This window comes from Chiroxiphia lanceolata, chromosome Z (assembly GCF_009829145.1).
Source record: "Chiroxiphia lanceolata isolate bChiLan1 chromosome Z, bChiLan1.pri, whole genome shotgun sequence".
Lineage (NCBI taxonomy): Eukaryota > Metazoa > Chordata > Aves > Passeriformes > Pipridae > Chiroxiphia > Chiroxiphia lanceolata.
The window spans coordinates 1,569,157-1,587,187 of NC_045671.1; the positions used below are offsets into that span (position 1 = coordinate 1,569,157).

Sequence of the window (18,031 nt, forward strand, 5' to 3'; positions counted from 1 at the left end):
AACCACTCTAGGTGACCACTAAATGATCAATTTTCACTGCAACACGTGCAGAAAGACTTCTGCATTGCCACAACACCTTCCTTTTGACCCAGCCTCATCTCAGGGAAGCTACCTTAGACCTCCCAGAAGAGCACAGCCACCAGCTGCTGCTCTGCAGCCTTGCCCTTCCCAATTCAACAACTCTCAGAAGTTGAGGACTGGCAGAATAAATTCAAGTCCTGCCTTGTATGCTAACTGCACCATGAAAAGACACAGCAAGCAGAAGCCAAACAAAGCAGTTTTCTTCTCCTTCAGACAGGAATGTCAGGATGGTCAAGCAGTCACAGAGCTCCACTCTGATGCAGCAGGTTCCCAGCCCCAGGTGCACTTGCAACACTTGGAGCTACTTGCACTCTGTTTTCATGGCCTTACTGGCCACTGGCAGCTGGGCTCTAGTTCTTTGGAGCGGCAGCAAAGGAGCTGTATATTGGAAATCTGTCATACTTCACCTGCCCTCCACCAAGGTCAACATAGCCCATGTAATAATCATTTATTACTCTACTTGGAAGCACCATCAAAACCCTGAAGCAAGACATTGTGTGCAGGGATCAGAGAGCGCCAGGAGAAAAGTAGCATAATACCAAGGCTGAAAGAAGAACCTGCAGCTCACTAGCTTTTACCTTCAAACATGGGTACTTGTAAAGGAAAAAAAGAGTTTCAGTAAAAAATCTGTTTGCCTAAGCATTTATAAATCGAACTACAAGTAGCCTTCCTTTCAACTAAAAGACATCGTAGTGTGTGTAGTCCCAAAACTGTGGCACTGCAAGAGGGGTGGGGATGAGACCCTGAATTCCTCCCTGGCCATGACAGAATCACAGGATATGTTGAGCTGGAAGGGACCCACAGGAACCATCGAGTCCAACCCTCAGCCCTGCACAGGCCTACTCCCAAGAGTAGGATTCACTACTCCTGTGCCCCACAGGATCATCCAAATGCTCCTTGAGCTCTGGCAGCCTTGGTGCTGTGCCCACTGCCCTGGGGAGCCTGTTCAGTGCCCAACCACCCTCTGGGGGAAGAACCTGTTTCTAATATCCAGCCTAAACTTCCCCTGACATAACCACACCGTTCCCTTAGGATTTCAGGCAGGACATGGGACAGCTCTCCCTCATCTCCATTTCCAGGGCTTCTGCTCTGTCTGACAGTTTGTCATAACTGTGTCCAGTCTCGCTTCAACTTTTGGAGCACTTGCAGGAGAAGAGGAGTTTCCACCCACCCACACTGACGATGCAGACGAGGGGAAAGAGGAGCTGCCGCCGCGCTCTTTGGATCATGTCGGGTCGCACGTACGTTTGAAGTTGGCCACCCAGTTCTCAGCAGCCTGGAGCAATCTTGTAACGGCTACTTCCTCCACTGCTCTCAGGGCTGATCTTCAGGAAAGCTCTGTAGTGCGAGGAAATCCTGACCATCACCACCAGAGCGTTATCGACACAGCAAGGAGATAATAACGACAGGAACCGCCTTGCGGCAAAATCACCACCATGATTCATGCGACTGCCTGGTGCCAAAGTCCAGCGAGCTGGGACACGGCGACAGGAGGTCACACATGCTATTAGCGGGTTATTGCGCCGGGAAAAGAAAAAGGTGGGTTCCTGCAACTTGATGAGCATCATACGCTCTCCCTCTGGGAAATGCATCAGGTCTCCAGCGCGTGATATACGGATTATTGTGCTGAACTCGGCTTCTCTTAGAAGGCCACAGGCCCCACCTTCTCCTCTGGGAGGGCAGGTGGCATCTAGCCTGGTAGATGCTGCCTGGAAAGAGTATCACCACTGGGACTGCTCTGGATTCACCAGAAATACCACAGAATGCACAGCAGCCCTCTGACCCGTGCACATCTCCTCCCCAGAGAGATGTAGTTTACCTTAACGACAGACAGGACTGGCGGGCACATTGCTGTGGCCCCACAGCACTCCTCAAAGACCTTCTACTCCAGGGATTGCTGGCTGAGACCTTCCTGGTCTGTGATATGAATCTGAGGAGTAGCAGGCATGTCATTAAAGGTGCTGGTTTGAAAAACCGGGTGCCCCCAGGTGGTGGTGAATCTCTGGAATGAGCACAGCATGTCAGGCAGCTGTGCCTCCTTCTCCTGCCTTGCTGGAGACCTTACACCTGCAGCACACAGGCTTTCTACTAGCACTATGGGAGCAGCAGAAACTCCCCACCTTGGACAAGCAGAGAAATGGAGGAGCTCAAGGGCTGGTGACAGACAAAGGTTCACCTCCCTCGGCAGGGATCTGGCCACTTGTTGAGCAGACGGAGGGGAAGATGCTGACGTGGCATCATGAAGGAGCACCTAGACATGGCAAGGGGACGGATTTCCCCCCACCATGAGAAACACCCATTGGTACCTTCTCCAAGTGTAACAGTACACCAGAAATAGAGCCCCTCAGAGACTTCATTTTGTTCTCTCTTTCTTCTTTTTTTTTTTTTTTTTCTTTTTGCAGGATTCCTAAGTTCACGGACTCTCTCTTTAATGTCACATGTGTGGCTCAGGTCCCTCAGGCCCCAGCAGAAGCAGCCTGGGATATTTGCACAGACCCCTCACAATGGAAGGAAGAGGGTGTAGGAGGGAGGATCAGGCTGCTGACCCCTTTATTGTTCTTGGGCCAGAAGAAAGCTTCCTCCTGGCTTAAGAACCACGGCGCTGAAAAAGTTTTCCAGCCAAAACGAGTCAGATGGAGTCACTGGGTGGTGGTTTTTATTATTTTTTTTTTTCTTTCTCCTTCCCCTGCCTCCCCCTTCGGTCAAGCGACAGGGAGTCACAGGGTTGTGCTCCATTCACAAAATACCTGCTGCACATCACGTAGTCCTTCCCCCCCGACGGTGGGGAAAGGCGCTGTAACCCAAGCAAACGAAAATAAACCATTTTTTTTTTCCTTTCTCTGCAGATTTGAAAAAAAAAAAAAAAAAAGAAGGGAAGAAAGGACCCTGCTCCCAGACTGACGCCTCCAGCGCGCGCCCGCCGGGGAAGGGGTAGGCGGAGGGGGGAAACAAGACGACGATATGAAAGAAAACAAAAACCAGCAAATTCTGCTCCGAAAGGATTAAATGGAGGTTTTCCAAAAAAACACCCCGCCATTATATAATGAGGCTTAGCTCGGAGTCACCGGGGTCACACGATGCAGCAGACTGGAAAAACCAAAGCGCAGTGTAGCCTTTGAATTGTTAAGCCAACCATAAAAAAAAAAATACAACAGAAAACCGATATTGTGATTGCACGACAAGGTGGACGCTCATATATTAATGGTCAGGGTATTTTTTTTACTGCTTTTGCTCCTTCTGGCTGAAATACCATTTCAGTGTGAGTCCGACTCCTTGCCTCTCTGCTTGTAGGGGTGGTGACCTGTTTTGAGGGGACACTGCTGGTGCTGGGCAGCGATGCCACAGGGAACACGGGGACTGCACCAGCTCCTGAAGCCTTAGGACACACAGGGCTGGCTTTGCACTCACAGCAAAACCAACCACGAGTGGAAACTCTACTGCAACAACCCAGGTATCAAAACCCATTGCTGTGTTTCCAGATCAAAATTTGCACACAAGGAGATGATTTTTCAGCACGCTGGTCGCACCTACAAGTCCAGCCATGATCCACAGTCACCTGCCTAGTCCCCAGGTTATCCATAGCCTTTAGGTTGAGTTGTTTGTACAGTCACAGGCTATTTTGAAGCTCCTTCATCCTTTGTGTCTCCCAGTGCTGTCTAAACCAAAGACAGAATCATACAATCACAGAATCATTTAGGTTGAAAAGCCCTCTAGGATCATTGAGTCCAACTATTCCCCAGCACTGCCAAGCCCATCACTAACCCATGTCTCAAAGTGCCACATCCACATGGTTTTTAAATCTCTCCAGGGATGGGGACTCCACCATTCCCACATTTGACAACACTTTCCATGAAGAAATTGTTCCCTAATATCCAATCTAAACTTCCCTTGGTGGAACTTGAGGCCATTTCCTCTTGTCTTGTTGTCTGTTAGCTGGCAGAACAGACCAACTCATTATGGCTACACCCTCCTGTCAGGCAGGTGTAAGATCCCAGCTCCAGGGCTGAACAAACTCCATGGACAACAGGGATAGGAATAAACCTTCAACAAGAAGAAAACTTTAAAAAAGCCCACCCTAGCCATCTGCTTTTGGAAATCCAAGCTTTCACTGACCACAGGCCCAGTGGTTGCAGCAGACCAGCCACGGCCATCATTCTGTGTGTGCTGAGAGAGTCCAGCAGCAGCGGTGGGATGGTACCTGGACACCATCCTGAACTCGTGGTTTTCTTTTAAATTACAACAAAGGCAAATCTGTGCTTCACGTTTCAGTGTTAAAAACTGGCTTTGGTCTGGATTATTGTTGTGGAACAGCAATGAAAAATTTCTGCTGCTCCTTCAGAGCATGTCCAGGCAACTACCAACCCCAAATCTTCTCATTCTTATCCAGAAAACATGCAGCAACCTAAACGTAAGGAATATATATTTTTCCATTGTATTTGTGCATAGCCCTTAGAGGAAGCCTGGCCAAATGAAGGTGTACACAGCCCACCAACTTGAAGGAATAATGCTGCTCACAGATGCGTGGTGGAGCAAATGTCAGCAGTTCCCTCCCTAGAACTAACAAGCAAAAGCAATCCATATCTTCTGTGATACCTGCTTATTTTGCCCAGCCAAGGGGTCCTATTTTTCCCAGCCAAAGGGAAACAAACAGCTCCTACAAGCACACATATTTTCTTTCCGTTTGGATGCCCCAAAAGAATATACAATGAGAAACAAAATAATGAAGCGGGTCACAAAAGCAGGAAGAAATGAAGCTTTATCATCCTCCAGTGGTTTCTCTGCTCATACATTACAGGAATTATAAAAGAAAAAGAATTAAAAAGAAAGTAAGCCAACAATGAGGAGTTTCTCCACAGTAGTACAAGCAGGTGAAGGGCAAAGAGGAATAACCCTTGGAGACATGGGCACTGGAGCAGCACTGTTTGATCAAAGGTGTGCAGACCACACTCCACTCACTATTCCTATTAGCCCCAATGAAATCCCTCAAACCCACCATCCAGCAAAGGCATTTTGGGGAGATGCCATAGAGTTTTCTTTCACTGACCATGCCAGTACACATTGGAGCCATGTCTGGAGCCAGCAGAGAAGTTCATGGAGTATCCCTGGAAGTGTTCAAGGCCAGGCTGGATGGGGCTCTGAGCAATCTAGTCTAGTGGGAGGTGTCCCTGCCCATGGCAGAGGATTTGGAACAAGATAATCTTTAAGGTCCCTTCCAGCCCAAAACACTTCATGATTCTGTGATCTGCAAAAAACCCAACCCCCAAAAGTATTTTTAAAAGCATAAAATGAGGGACAATATGAACATAAGACTAGAAAGGACCTCTGAGTTACAGAGTTTGGTCTGCTACAACATCTAGGACATCATTTAATCCCTTCACAAACAGTCTTTATTTTCCCCATGGAAGAGACATCCAGGCGTCATGTGCAGCAATAAATTTCCCACTTAAATGACAATCTTTGACCAAACCACCTTGGATTGCAATAAACACTTATCCAGCCACTAAATACATATATTTACACCCATAGCTATATATACATCTCCCCAGGCTGGATGGGATTCACTTACCTGCTGCCTCCGGGCAGGAAGTTCACATTTTAAGAACTTCTGGTCTCATTTATTGTATTGGTTTCTATTCCCACAACATCAGAGGAAAGGCAGCAGAAAAGGGTGGGAGAGCATCTTCTGGTTAAGAAGAAATTTATAAATGCGACAGGAAACATTAACCTCCTATTTTGTCGGACAAGGGACAAGGACAACCCCCATTAGCAGGATTTTTAGAGAGCGATGTGTTTCTAGGCTCTGCAGGTCCCTCCAGCAACGGGGATGTGTGCACGTCTCTCTTCTCTGGTCCTGTGGTATGCCTGCTTTTTTTTTAGAGAGAAAATTCCTTCCTTTCCTTTATTTTATTAAAAATTCAGGTCTTTCACGGAGAGCAGGGAAGGGGATTAGGATGTGGAAATAGCCAAGCCAGCAGAAATAGCTGCTTGACCAAAGAGACATTGAGTTTTCATTTGAGATCCTTAGAAATCTGGATTTTTTTTTTTCTGCTACTTTTAATAACCTTTTTCTTTAACTTAATCATTACTCCATATTACTTCCACATTTCAGGAAAATATTCAGCAAATTCAAGGGAGCGCAGCAAAAACCTCTCAGATTTCTAATGAATCCTCTGGGAAAACAAGGGAGAAAAAGATGTAACATTACTGAGAAGTTAAAATTCAGGCAGGATTTGCTGAGGGGTGTGTTTTGGAGTCTATAAAAAGGACTGGGAAAAACCAAAACAAAACCTTTCAGGCTTGCTTTCGATATTATATAGCTGCATAAAAGCAAACCTTTCTGAAAGGGAAGTCATCTGTAGGGCTGGGAAAAATCCGTGTTGCTCTCTGCTGCGTTTAAGACAGAGCATAATGTGGTGCCACTTCTGAGCCTTAAATGCCTATCGAGTTGCTATTTATACCTCTGCAAAATTTATCTTACCCAAACCAGCTAATTCCCCAGAAAACTGCGGTTCACGGGTCTAAAACTGCTTGTGAACTCCCTAAAAGCAAAACAGAGGATCTTTCTTCATCATCCTCCCAAGAACAGACTTACCCACCCAGCTCTCCCATCTTCCTGCCTCCTTGTGGTGCCTGGTCATGAACCCAAAACCTACCAGCCCCTATTGGTAAGCCCAGCCTAATCCTGCCATCTCTTCGTGTCTACCCTTCCATCAGCCTGGCCCAAGGAAAAGCTGCAAGGCAGCCAAAATCCCATTATTAATCTTAGTTTGTAGCAGAAACCAGTGCCTGGCAAACTGGGATCCAAGGAACAGAGACGGCCCAGCAGAGATGGCTCCCTCCTCCTGAGGCTGGCATGTCCTTCCAAGTGGGGTTAGGTACAATCCAGAGTAGATGGGGGACAGGGACAGGTGGACAAATGGGAATGTGGGTGTTCAGGGGAACATCCTACACTTGATGGGGCAGCAGCACTTCCAGAGGAAGGGAGGACCCCTCAGCACGCCTTGGTGTGAGAGGCATGGCTTCAGACTGAGCCCTGCTGGAGCATCCCATAGGAAATACACAGAGTTCAGGATTATGCTTGCAAAAGTGGGATTTCCAAGAGAAACTGGGGAGGTGTCACGATGCCAGCAAGGGCAACCTGGGCTGTGGGGTACATCTGATGCCCAGATATCAGCTCCCCTCAGGGCTGTGATACTCCGGGAGGTTCATGGAAGCCTTCAGTTTTAACCCTGCTCTGCTCAGGGATGCCATGAGGCTCAGGAGAATGCACAGTACTATCCAAATTCAGCCCCAGGTACAGAGAAACACCCTTCCCCTCCGTAAGCCCCAGGTTCCCCCAGGCTGGACATGCACCTTGGGCCCCAGGTGGGCACAGCACAGGATGGAGAGCAGCACGACCTGGTACCGGAGGGTGAGAGGCACAGTCACTGCAAAGTGAGGTTTCTGCTTGGAAAAAGCCTTTGGAAAAAGCCTGGTTTCCTCTGCACAGAGCCGTGTTTCGGGGCTATGCAGCGAGGCCGCAGTGCCCTCTAGTGCTGCAAGGGCTCCCCTCTGCCACCAGTCCTGTCCCCTCGGCCACCAAACACCCAGCCAACCATCAGAGCTGCAGCATAAGCCACCCTTGCCCCTTCCACCGTCCCCCCCTTGCTTATTCCAAACCCATGTCCCTCACCAGCTGATCCAACCAGGTGGAGATAGCATCCCAATGCCTCCTGTCCTGCAGGCATGGCAGCCTGGCCCTAACCCTGCCTAGCTGACCAGTACCAGCTCCAGGAACCTATAAAACAGGCATCTCTGTGCCCACCAGGCTGGGATGACAATCCCAGGAATTATGAGTCAGTATTGCTAAGTCTGCCTGACTTAAATGACAGCCAGAAAAATAACACCAGTCCTGAGAAGGGAGAACCCATTTCATTTCTTAAAATCATGAACCACCTCTGAACCATAATAGTAGTAGTAGTAGTTATAATAATTATAATGGTGATGGAAACATCAAAGCTCTTGGCCATTTTTCTCGTGTTTCCTTTGTGCACTGAATAAGGCTATTGTATGATATCAGGAAATTGGATATTAGGAAGAATGTCTTCATCCCCAGCACAGGCTGCCCAGGGCAGTGGTAGCGTCCCCATTCCTGGAGGGATTTAAAAGCCATGTGGATGTGGCACGTGGGGACCTGGGTTAGTGGTGGCCTTGGCAGTGCTGGGGAATGGCTGGACTGGATGGTCTTAAGGGTCTTTTTGAACCTAAATCTTTCAACGAATCTGTGATATGGAAGATGATCATAATGTGATAGAGCCACTGGAAGATCTTCCCTTTCCTGCACGTCCAATAAAAACCACGGGGTTTATAACCTGGTTCAGGGCTCACAGTGACTGTGCTGTTCTGCCACAGCCCAGGCTTGGATGTTGCTAGAACCTGTGAGGTGATGAACTGCGTGGGAGATAAGCCAGCCTTGGTCCAGACCTCTCCTCTCCAGTGCTTTGGGGATGCCAATGGCCTCACCTGCCTTGCTTGGATAGTGGTGTCCTTAACTCTGACTTGGGAGTGATGTTGAAGGGGTTACAGGTGACCACGGCAGTTTTCCCTCTCCAAACTGAAAGCCAAGGCGATGGTCACTGTCAGTTGGGTTAAAAACAACAAAAAACAGCCCACAGAAAGACTGTGACTTACTGGAAGCCATGGCAAACCAAAAGTTTTTTACTCAGCAGTAGAACTCTGACTCCCAATATGTTGTGACCTATACTCAAGTAAACCCTGGCTCTTTGACAGGGACTTTCCACAGTGGTTTTAGCCGTTACAGTATTGGAAAGACCCTTGGGATATGGGCTTTTCAGACAAGAAACCTTCTCTGAAAGCAATGCCATGTCTACATGTTCTGGACAGAGTCCAGCAAGAACCAGGGGTGGGGAGAAGAAATCCCTGTTTCGGGGCTCCCGGGGAGGAACCCCAACTTCTTCATAAGGTTTGATGTACACATAAAGGACATCAGGGTTAGACCTGATGAGTGACAGCAGAGACATAGAGCACAAGGGGCCCACACCACATCGACCAGGTCATTCCCAGTGGGAGGGGATGCCAGAGGGATGAGCCCAACCCGGCTCCACCAGTGTGGAACAGCCTACTGGGAGAGGAAGGATCTGAGCTGCCCAACATGCTGGGTAAAATGAGAACTGCCCGACCTTGTAGCGCAGAAAGAGCAGACAAGGGACAATATGGAGAGGATGACTCCATATGGTGACAGTAAATAACACCACCCCACCAAAGAGATATCCCTGAGCTCCAGAGAGACCTGGTGCCCTGCCACCACCACCCTGGGAGGGCCAGTGATCTGCAGGCTCCAGGAGGAAGCCCTTCACATCAGTGCTGGACACTGATCCCACCTTCTCGCATGCAGAGTGACAGCAGAGGGGATCCAACCCTTCTCTCCCTGGACACCTGGCTTGGCTTCATCTCTCTCAGGGAGAGATATCCATATCTGTCCATGTGTGAGCTGGTCCATCTAGGCACCCTGCAGAGCTGACAGGGAAAGGACATGGATACCCTCAGATGGGAATCATCCAGACTTTCCTGGATCTCTGCACTGAGGTGCCACAAATCACATCCCAATGTGTCCATGCCTCAACTAGGGCAGGAACCTCAAGCAAGCAATCCATGCACAGGTCCCACCTTTACTCACAGGATCTCAGCCCTCCCAGAATTTTAGGGTCTGACTTGAAAATACTTGTCAGTGAGGAGGGGTCCCAAGGAAAGTAAGTAGAGATGCCTGTAGGTGCCTAAATTCAGGTGGGATCCCAGCATGATTGGGAATCGTGGTGTTTCTAAGCCTGTTTGGACAAAATCAGGAATACAGTGGTGCTAAGAGGAACACGAACAACTTACAGAGTCTGCCTTTCTCCTAAGGAGCTGCTCCCTTGGTTCTCATCCAGCAAGGAAGCTGGATGACGACTGCAGCCAGAAGAGAAACAAGCAGTTTATTGTAACTGCAAGCATATGACAAAAAGGGTCAAACATCAGTAAGGAAATGGAAGGAGATGAGCTGCAAGGCAGTAAGGTGCCAAACCAAATGATATCAATGCTGCCTTCCAAGTTTATCCCATTACAACAGCAAAGCCCAACATGCCTTTCAAAAGTGCCACACAGCCGGGCAGCGAAGGCACATCCCCAGAGTTCTGAGGAGGGCAAGCCCATCCTGAAGGCAGGAGTCCAGCAAACTGAAAGCCAAACACTGCCAGTCCAGAAACCACTTGGGATATGTCCTAAAACTCTCTGCTCGTGTCTAGCAGCATTCACAGCACATCCCTGTGACATGCAGCCTCCCGTATCCTTCATGAGTTTTACAGGAAGGAGGGAGTTGGATCTTGCCCAGAGAAGCTGTGGCTGCCCCATCCCTGGAAGTGTCCAAGGCCGGGTTGGATGGGGCTTGGAGCAACCTGGTCTAGTGAAAGGTGTCCCTGCCCATGGTAGCAGGTGGAATGAAATGAGCTTTAAGGTCCCTTTCAACCCAAGCCACTCCATGATTCTGTGATCTTGCAGGACATGACCCCTTATGCTGTTTTTTCTGGTAAGTATAGAGTGTGCCCAGGGCTTTCAGTCTGAAGCCTGTGCGTAAAGACTGGAGCACTCGGCTATGACACATCCAAGACTGAAAGCCTTCCCAAGCATTTGCCAAAGGGAGCAAGAGCAAAAGGCACTGACTCAGCCCTCCCTGTGACGTCTTCATGACGTCAAGGTGGTTATGTGGTCTCCTTCAACAAACCAGCTGAGGTGCAAATGGAGAAGATGATGACGAGCAGCTCTGCACCTGAGCTGCGCCTCTGTAATGCAGCAAATTGATCCTCTCTGGTGTGTAATAAAGAGCAGTTCTTATGAATGGGGAATATTTATCTTCAAAAGAGTAGCCTTTTGGCAGCACTTTGGTGAATTAGTGCCCAAATCCAACTATAGACTTTTATGAGTAAGGAGAGCTGAAGAGGTTACGGCTCATGAGCTGAGCCAAAGCAATGACCTCATGAGCTCCTAGTGATGAAGCTTTCAAAAATAAAACCTACTTACCAGTAAAAATCAGCATGTCAGATGAGTTTTGAAAAGATGGAAGAAAAGCAGAAGAAAGCTTCAAAATATCAGCTGTGGTGAAGGAATTGCGGAGCCGGATTCACCTGCCTGTGCATGTCCACGAGATGGCAGAGTGGGCTGTCCTGTGAGAGCAACCCCGGGGAGCATTCTCTGATTTCCAAACAAAAGAAGAGGATTTCGGAGACGCTGTTTCGGGGGGTTTTTTGTTTATTTTTTCACCCTTTAACTGCCAAACAGTCAGAGGCTTTCCTTGCAATATTTTCTAAAATACTATTGATAGATTAGAGCACCAAAACTCATGTATAGACCGTATTAACATCCAGATATCCAGAACAGCCTGCTTAGCCCCCAGATACCCAGAATATTCTGTTTAACCTGTTAGGGATGTCACTGCATCTCTCTGTAGAGATACACATACACGTCTGGATGTATACCTGAGATTAGTTCAAGATTCATGTTCTTTGTCTATCATACCTTAATATCAAAGGCACCGAAATCTCCAAGGAGCCTGCAAGTAAGACCTGCTACCTCTCTCAAATATGCTGCTTTTAACCCTTCTACAGCTGCTGAAGTACACTCAGCAGCAAAACATTTGCATCTGAGTTGTGCTAGGGGATGCTTGGACCACCCCAGTTGTGATGGAGGATGCTTGGACTGGTTCAGTCGCACTGGAGGGTTCTCAGACCACCCCAGTGGCACTGGAGGATGCTCAGACTGACCCCCCTGCCTGTGCATGGCTGCTGTAAGCAAGCCAGGAGCTCTTAAACACAGACACAATAAGAGCTTATGTATCTCCAACCTGAAAAAGCCTCTTCTTCATGACACCTAACAAACAAAGCCACATCATGGGACAACCCCATGGAAGGTTAATGATTTTCCTTCCATAGTCTCACACAAATACTTTCCCTTATGCACCCACACACTGCTCCACAGAGCCATTTCAAACAAGGGATAAAGACCAGAAAAATCTCCGTCAGCGTTGCACGGTTGCATTCAAATCCAGTTAACAATGACATGTGAGGATTAGACCAGCTGTCTGCAAGTATTTCACTTGTCGGCATTAAAAAAGACAAATCCTCACCCAGAACTACCTGGCTCCTAATTCCCACAGACACACATGCCAAGGTAAGCACGTCTCCAAAATAACGCGGCATTGCACGGGTCTGCCCAGGGGCACAAACAAAACACCAGATCCAGCATTCCCACTAGGTCTTCCAGCTTAGAAATGTCACACTAACAGTTAAGCTAAATATTAAGGTATATATTGCAATTAATTCATTGGAGTCGATGGACTCAACCTGGTGTTAGGGCACGATGAGATGATAAGCACACCAGGAGGATTCGGCTTATTTCATAGCTGTTCATTAAAACCCTCTTGAAGAAAATCAGCTCCTCGCACCAAAGATGGTTCGATTCCTCATTTCCCAATTATTCCCTAGGGAAAACTAACCTTATGTTGCAGAATTACTGGGGTTTGTACCAGCTGAACCTGATGTTTTCTCCCTGTGACCTAAAGTCCAGACACACCAAACATGGAAGAGACGGAGCAGGAAGCAGCTGCAGGGAATGCTCCTCCCTGCCAAAGTCAGCAGCACTTCTCCACTCCTTCCACTACTTTGTGTATTTAGTGCCAAATAACTCACCCAAAAGAAACAGTAAGGCAGATCATCACATGGTTTGCAGGATGAGCAAAGCTATTCCTCACATGATGCATGAGCAAGAAGCCTGGCGAGCTCTTGGCTCAGCACTGAAAAGGGTAATGCTACCACAGCACGTGAGATGTCTCTGTCTTTCCCTCTGGAGGCAGAGATTTCAGCAAAAGCACACCAAATATCCTCAGAACTTGCCCAGCCCAGGACACTCTTGGAGGACTAGGGCTCTGTAAAACGAAAAATTATACGATGCTGACAAATGGACTTATTCAATCTGACTTTTTAACTGAGGGTCTCACCCTGCCATTCCCCAACATCCAAGCGTCAGACTGGGCCGTAAAGAGAGATCTGGAGAAGGAATAGGCTGGAGAAAGCACACACATGGATTATCACGGCATGTAAACACAGGCACACTCCAAAAGGGAAACACCTGGGTCAGCACACCAGCACTGCTGGCTTCCTGGCAGCAATTTATTTTGGAGCTGTCGGGAGGATTGATGCTTTTCAGAATCTCCCTTTCTAAAGCACACGAGTCCTGTGTACATGTACATATGTATATGTATATATACATATCCTGGCCTCAATATATCACCTCCCAGCAAAGTCTAAGTGGCAACTGCCTTTGCCCAGCACTAACACCCGAAATCACAGGCACCAATCTCCATCCCAGCCCCCAAAGGACCAGTGCTCAGCAGCTTTCCCACTCCTGAGGGGGGTTTCCTAAGGAAACACAAGGCAGGAAAGGCAGTGCTGGTCTCCACCGTAGCATGGGCAGATGTCCTTGTCACCTACCTGCCACACTGGGAGGACTTTCTCTATGTCGTTCAAGTTGATGCTGTCACCATCCTCGTATTTCCCTTTTCCAAGCCTGTGGCAAGAGGAAAACAAACAAAACCACGTGAAAACTCGCTGGAGACACAGCTAATTGTCTATAACGGCACATGGGGAAGATCAGTTCTTACTGCAAGGGACCCTTGTGAAAACAAAGAGGCTCTCTGAGGCGAGTATGCTGTGCCTCCGAAACACTCCCACGCGGGCGCAAAGCTGTTAATACAAAATTAAATGCTTTTCCCAGTCCTCTCCACCTGCACCATCTGCCACAGCGCTCAAACACTCTTGGTAGTGGCAGCAGTGAGAAAACCAAAGGCAGTCCTGAGCAGTGGCGTTGGGTTACTCGATTCCCAGACCAAGTAAAACTGAAAGCGCAGCCCACCTGGACAGAAGAAAAGTGAGGACACAAAAAAGTAATGAAGCACTGCTCATTTGTTGGTCTCCACAGGAGCTCCAGTTCCCCTGCTGAGAAAGGTGTCAGCGAGCAAGCACAAACATACATCTCAGACAGCAAACAGCAAGCGATATAAACATAAACAGACAATTTGGGAGACAAAAAAATTGGGGTGAGAAGCCAAGCACTCACACACCAAACACAGAGCTGGCAGTTGAAGGACTTTCTTGTATCAAGAAAGGAAAAAAAACAATCCAAAGGTAACTACTAGTTGGATGTAGAGAGTTTGTGATGACATAGAAGAAGAAAAAATGGTCAGTAAATATTATCCTTCTACATTTATAAACAACTGAGATGATCTTTTTTATTATGCAAGAATGATAATGTATTTTTTTGTCAATTAGTGATGAGGCATCGTTGAATAAGATACATTAGGAACTTTGGTACAGCACATGCAGGTAATCAGTGCTTAGAAGTCAGAGAAAAACAGATTTTGGTGGACTTGGAGCAAATGGAGAAAAAAATTTAAAAAAATAAGCATGTGCTGAAGTGCCAGGCTCAAGAAAGGTGAAGGCAAACAATTTAATTAACCTTGGCTGATTGGAGCAACTTGGTCTAATCAAAGGTGTTCCTACCTATGGCAGAGGGGTTGGACCAGGTGATCTTGAAGGTCCCTTCCAACCCAAACCATTCCATGATTCTATAGTTATAGCAAATCAGAGGTGTTCAACAATTGACTTTCCACCATAGATGAAATCCTGACTTTGAATTACAAAGGGAAAAATATAGTGTGTCTACATACACAAATACAAATACATACATATAAGCATTGAGATATATATACATTTATACATAAGAGAAAAATGTCAAACATTTGGGGACAAATAATACCAGTTGCTGGTATAGAATGGGCAAGTGTATCGTAGGAAAAGGTTATCTGAAAAGGATAGTGACTGTTCCAGGCTGAATTTCTGATGCTAAACTGTGGCATAAAGGCAGGGGATGAGGAGGAGGCAGGGCTTAGGGGGTTGAAGGCAGCTTTCCTCTAGAGACAGAACGGCTGACCCTGATCTACAGGACCACAGGAAGCGCTGGCAGTCACGTTTCACAGAGGTGGTAGAGGAATTTCTCAGACTACCAGAAAAACTAAAGGCTTGAGAGATACCTGGAATGAAGAGGAAATATCAGCTACAAAAGGTTGTTTGATCTGGAAGAGTAAAAGCAGAGCAAGAGATAACACTGGAAATTAAAGCCAGACAATTTCAGGTCAGAAACGAGTCAGGTCAGTACAGTTCCTCAGCTTTGCTTAACCACTCCACTTTGATTATTCAGCAGACTACCAAACTGCATCTTCCAATAAAATCCATGTCTTTCTGGAGGAAAACACTTCATCCAAGCAAAAGTCCCTTGAGGTCAAATAACTGGATGCAACTATATGGCCAGCCTTGGGGAAGAGATCAGACTAAGGAATAAAATTTTCCTTACAATAAAATTGTACTTAAAGTGTTCAAAACACAGCTGAACAGCATAAGCCTTTTTTTATTTCCCCTATTATTTTTTTCATTGCACAGATACATTGTTAAAAAAGCTTCCCATTCAAGCCAGAGAGAAAATGCCTAGCTAGCAGGTGGAGATTCTTGGAGGTTCAGCAAGCTGAATCACACTCAGCACAGATTTGGCACAGAGCGCTGATGAATGCACAACATGGCCAACTAAGAGCTAAAAAATAAAACCAATTTTGTCTGTGCTTACTCTATTTTAGCCAAGTTACTTAGAAGACCCGCATTTCTGGGAGATGCACTGCTTGTGCTGACAGCATCTGTTTAACTTTTCTGCAGATACACTAATTCTTGTCCAAGTTTTATGGCTGTAATACTTAGGAGTGATTAAATATCTCACCTCCACACTGCCTTCTCTACCCATTTGTATCCTGGGCATTTGCATTACACCAGGAATGGAGGAAAATCACAACACAGACCCTGCTGCATCCTCCCTGTATGTAGCAGATGTCACTGACATCATCATCTGGCAAGTGCCATCATCCATTGGGCATATTAGATCTTATTTTACCGAGGGCCCCTTCATCTCGTTTTTCAAACCCGTCAGAAGAAATGGGAGTAAACATGACTAAGGCACTTGGTGACTTAGAAATTTAGCGTTTCATTGTTCCAAATGTTCTGAAAATTGCTCTTTATATACCTGCATTATACCTTACTTACACTGCAGAAAACAATTGAGTTGTGTGACTCTTCCTGTGGCTCTGCAGTACAAGGGCCTCCTGCAGATGCTGAGCCTGTGCTGGGGGGGGATTGCTGGCCTGGTTAGAAACACCAAGATGTTTCTAATTGTTTCTAACCAACTATTCTAATAATAATTCTAATTGCGTCTTATAAACAAGATGTGCAGATCAGGCACATAGCATTGGCCAGTACTTTGGCAAAACCAACTTATCAACAGAAAAACTTGTCCAAGAGAGGATTTCCATCCCTACATATGACATGGCAAAGCTTTTAAATCCCTCTGGGGATGGGGACTCCACCACTGCCCCAGGCAGCTGTTCCAGGGCTGGACAAACCTTTCTGTGAAGAAATTGTTCCTAATTTCCAATCTAAACCTCCCCTGGTACAACTTGAGGCCTTTTCCTCTTGTCCTGTCACTTGTTACATGGGAGAAGAGACTGACCCCCAGCTGGCTACAGCCTCCTTTCAGGTAGTGATTGTTTCTCCACCTGCAGAGAATCCCCAGAGAAAAAGTGATACCCATTTAAGCAACACTGGTGATCCACCTGGTGCCAGTACACATTTATTTGGCTTGACCAACCAACAGCTGACGAGGAATCCAGCAATACCACGGAAGTCCATGGAGGTTGCCACCAGCAAAAGGAGCTGTTGAATGTTCTCACAGTTTCATGCCTAGCAGATGGGGGATGAGCACTTGGATCTACATGAATCACATCGATGCTCATTTCTTCACTGAAATCTTGTTGGAGAGAACAGTAACTGTAACCAGGATCAGTGCTAAAACAGGATCTTTCTCCCAGTACCCAGAGATGTTTAAATCTAGGAGACCTGCATCTAGAAAACTCAGACCCCTAGTTATTTAAAGACTGGAATCTACCAAACAGTGCAAAAATATAGAGAACAACTCTGCTCCAGCCCAGCACTGGATGACAGAGGAGCCAGCCAGACTGATTGTGTCATCCTCAAACCCCGTATGTCTTTCCAGCACCTTTTTCCCATGTCCTCCACATGAGGTCTGCCACCAAGCCAGCGTTCCTACAGTAAGGGAGAAGTTAAGAGATCTTCCTGGAGAGCACAGTATTGCACACAGGGCACTCACCCTTCTCTGTCTATGTGAGGCAACGGGTGTTTGGAGGTGTTTCTCAGCTTCCTGTGAAATTGGGTGAAATCTAGTTTTTCAGGCTGCAAGTCCCACGTCGCACCACTAGGTGAGAAAAACAGGAAAAAACAAAGAAAGAAAGTCCAGTACTGATTAAACACCACCGAGCTGAAGAGCAGAAGGCACACTGGAGCCTGCAGACGAGGAAAGCTGGTACTTCTGGAAGCACCACTCCCTGCTGCAGAGCACATGGATGTGGGCCTGCAACCTCCACACTGCTGCACCTCCTTTCTTTTCATTTTTTCTCGTTTTTTGGATATGCTGGGCTCCTGTTGCTTGATCTGAACCCCTAATTTTGATACAGCACACACCTTGAAAGCTATACTTGCTCTACTGTCAAGTGGATATCACAACAGGTAGTGGTCTGGTCCATGCAATGGCGATGTTCTCTCTGGCCCTGCACAGCCTATCTGTTCCAATGGCCCAGACCAAGCAGGTGATAACTCAACCCTTGTAGATTCTTCATCTTTCACCGCTTTCCCCATGCTCAAGCACAAGGTAAAGAGCTCTTCCCAGCAGCTAAGAAGCCAACACCTCCAACTAATGGAAAAGTAAACTCCTGGAGCAGTAGCTCAGAGCTGACTCAAGTCTTGCCTGTGCA

The 18,031-nt window shown here is 47.1% G+C and overlaps 1 protein-coding gene across 3 annotated transcripts in view; it reads right to left on the reverse strand.

Moving 5' to 3' along the window:
* CTIF (cap binding complex dependent translation initiation factor) overlaps positions 1-18,031 on the reverse strand; it is a 147,757-nt gene that overhangs the window by 82,567 nt on the left and 47,159 nt on the right. For all 3 annotated transcript variants that reach the window (XM_032676105.1, XM_032676104.1, XM_032676103.1), the window contains 2 exons: positions 17,371-17,475; positions 13,599-13,674 (listed from right to left, as the gene is read on the reverse strand). In XM_032676105.1, the coding sequence (XP_032531996.1) occupies positions 13,599-13,674; positions 17,371-17,475 (181 nt within the window). The remainder of the gene's footprint in view (positions 1-13,598; positions 13,675-17,370; positions 17,476-18,031) is intronic.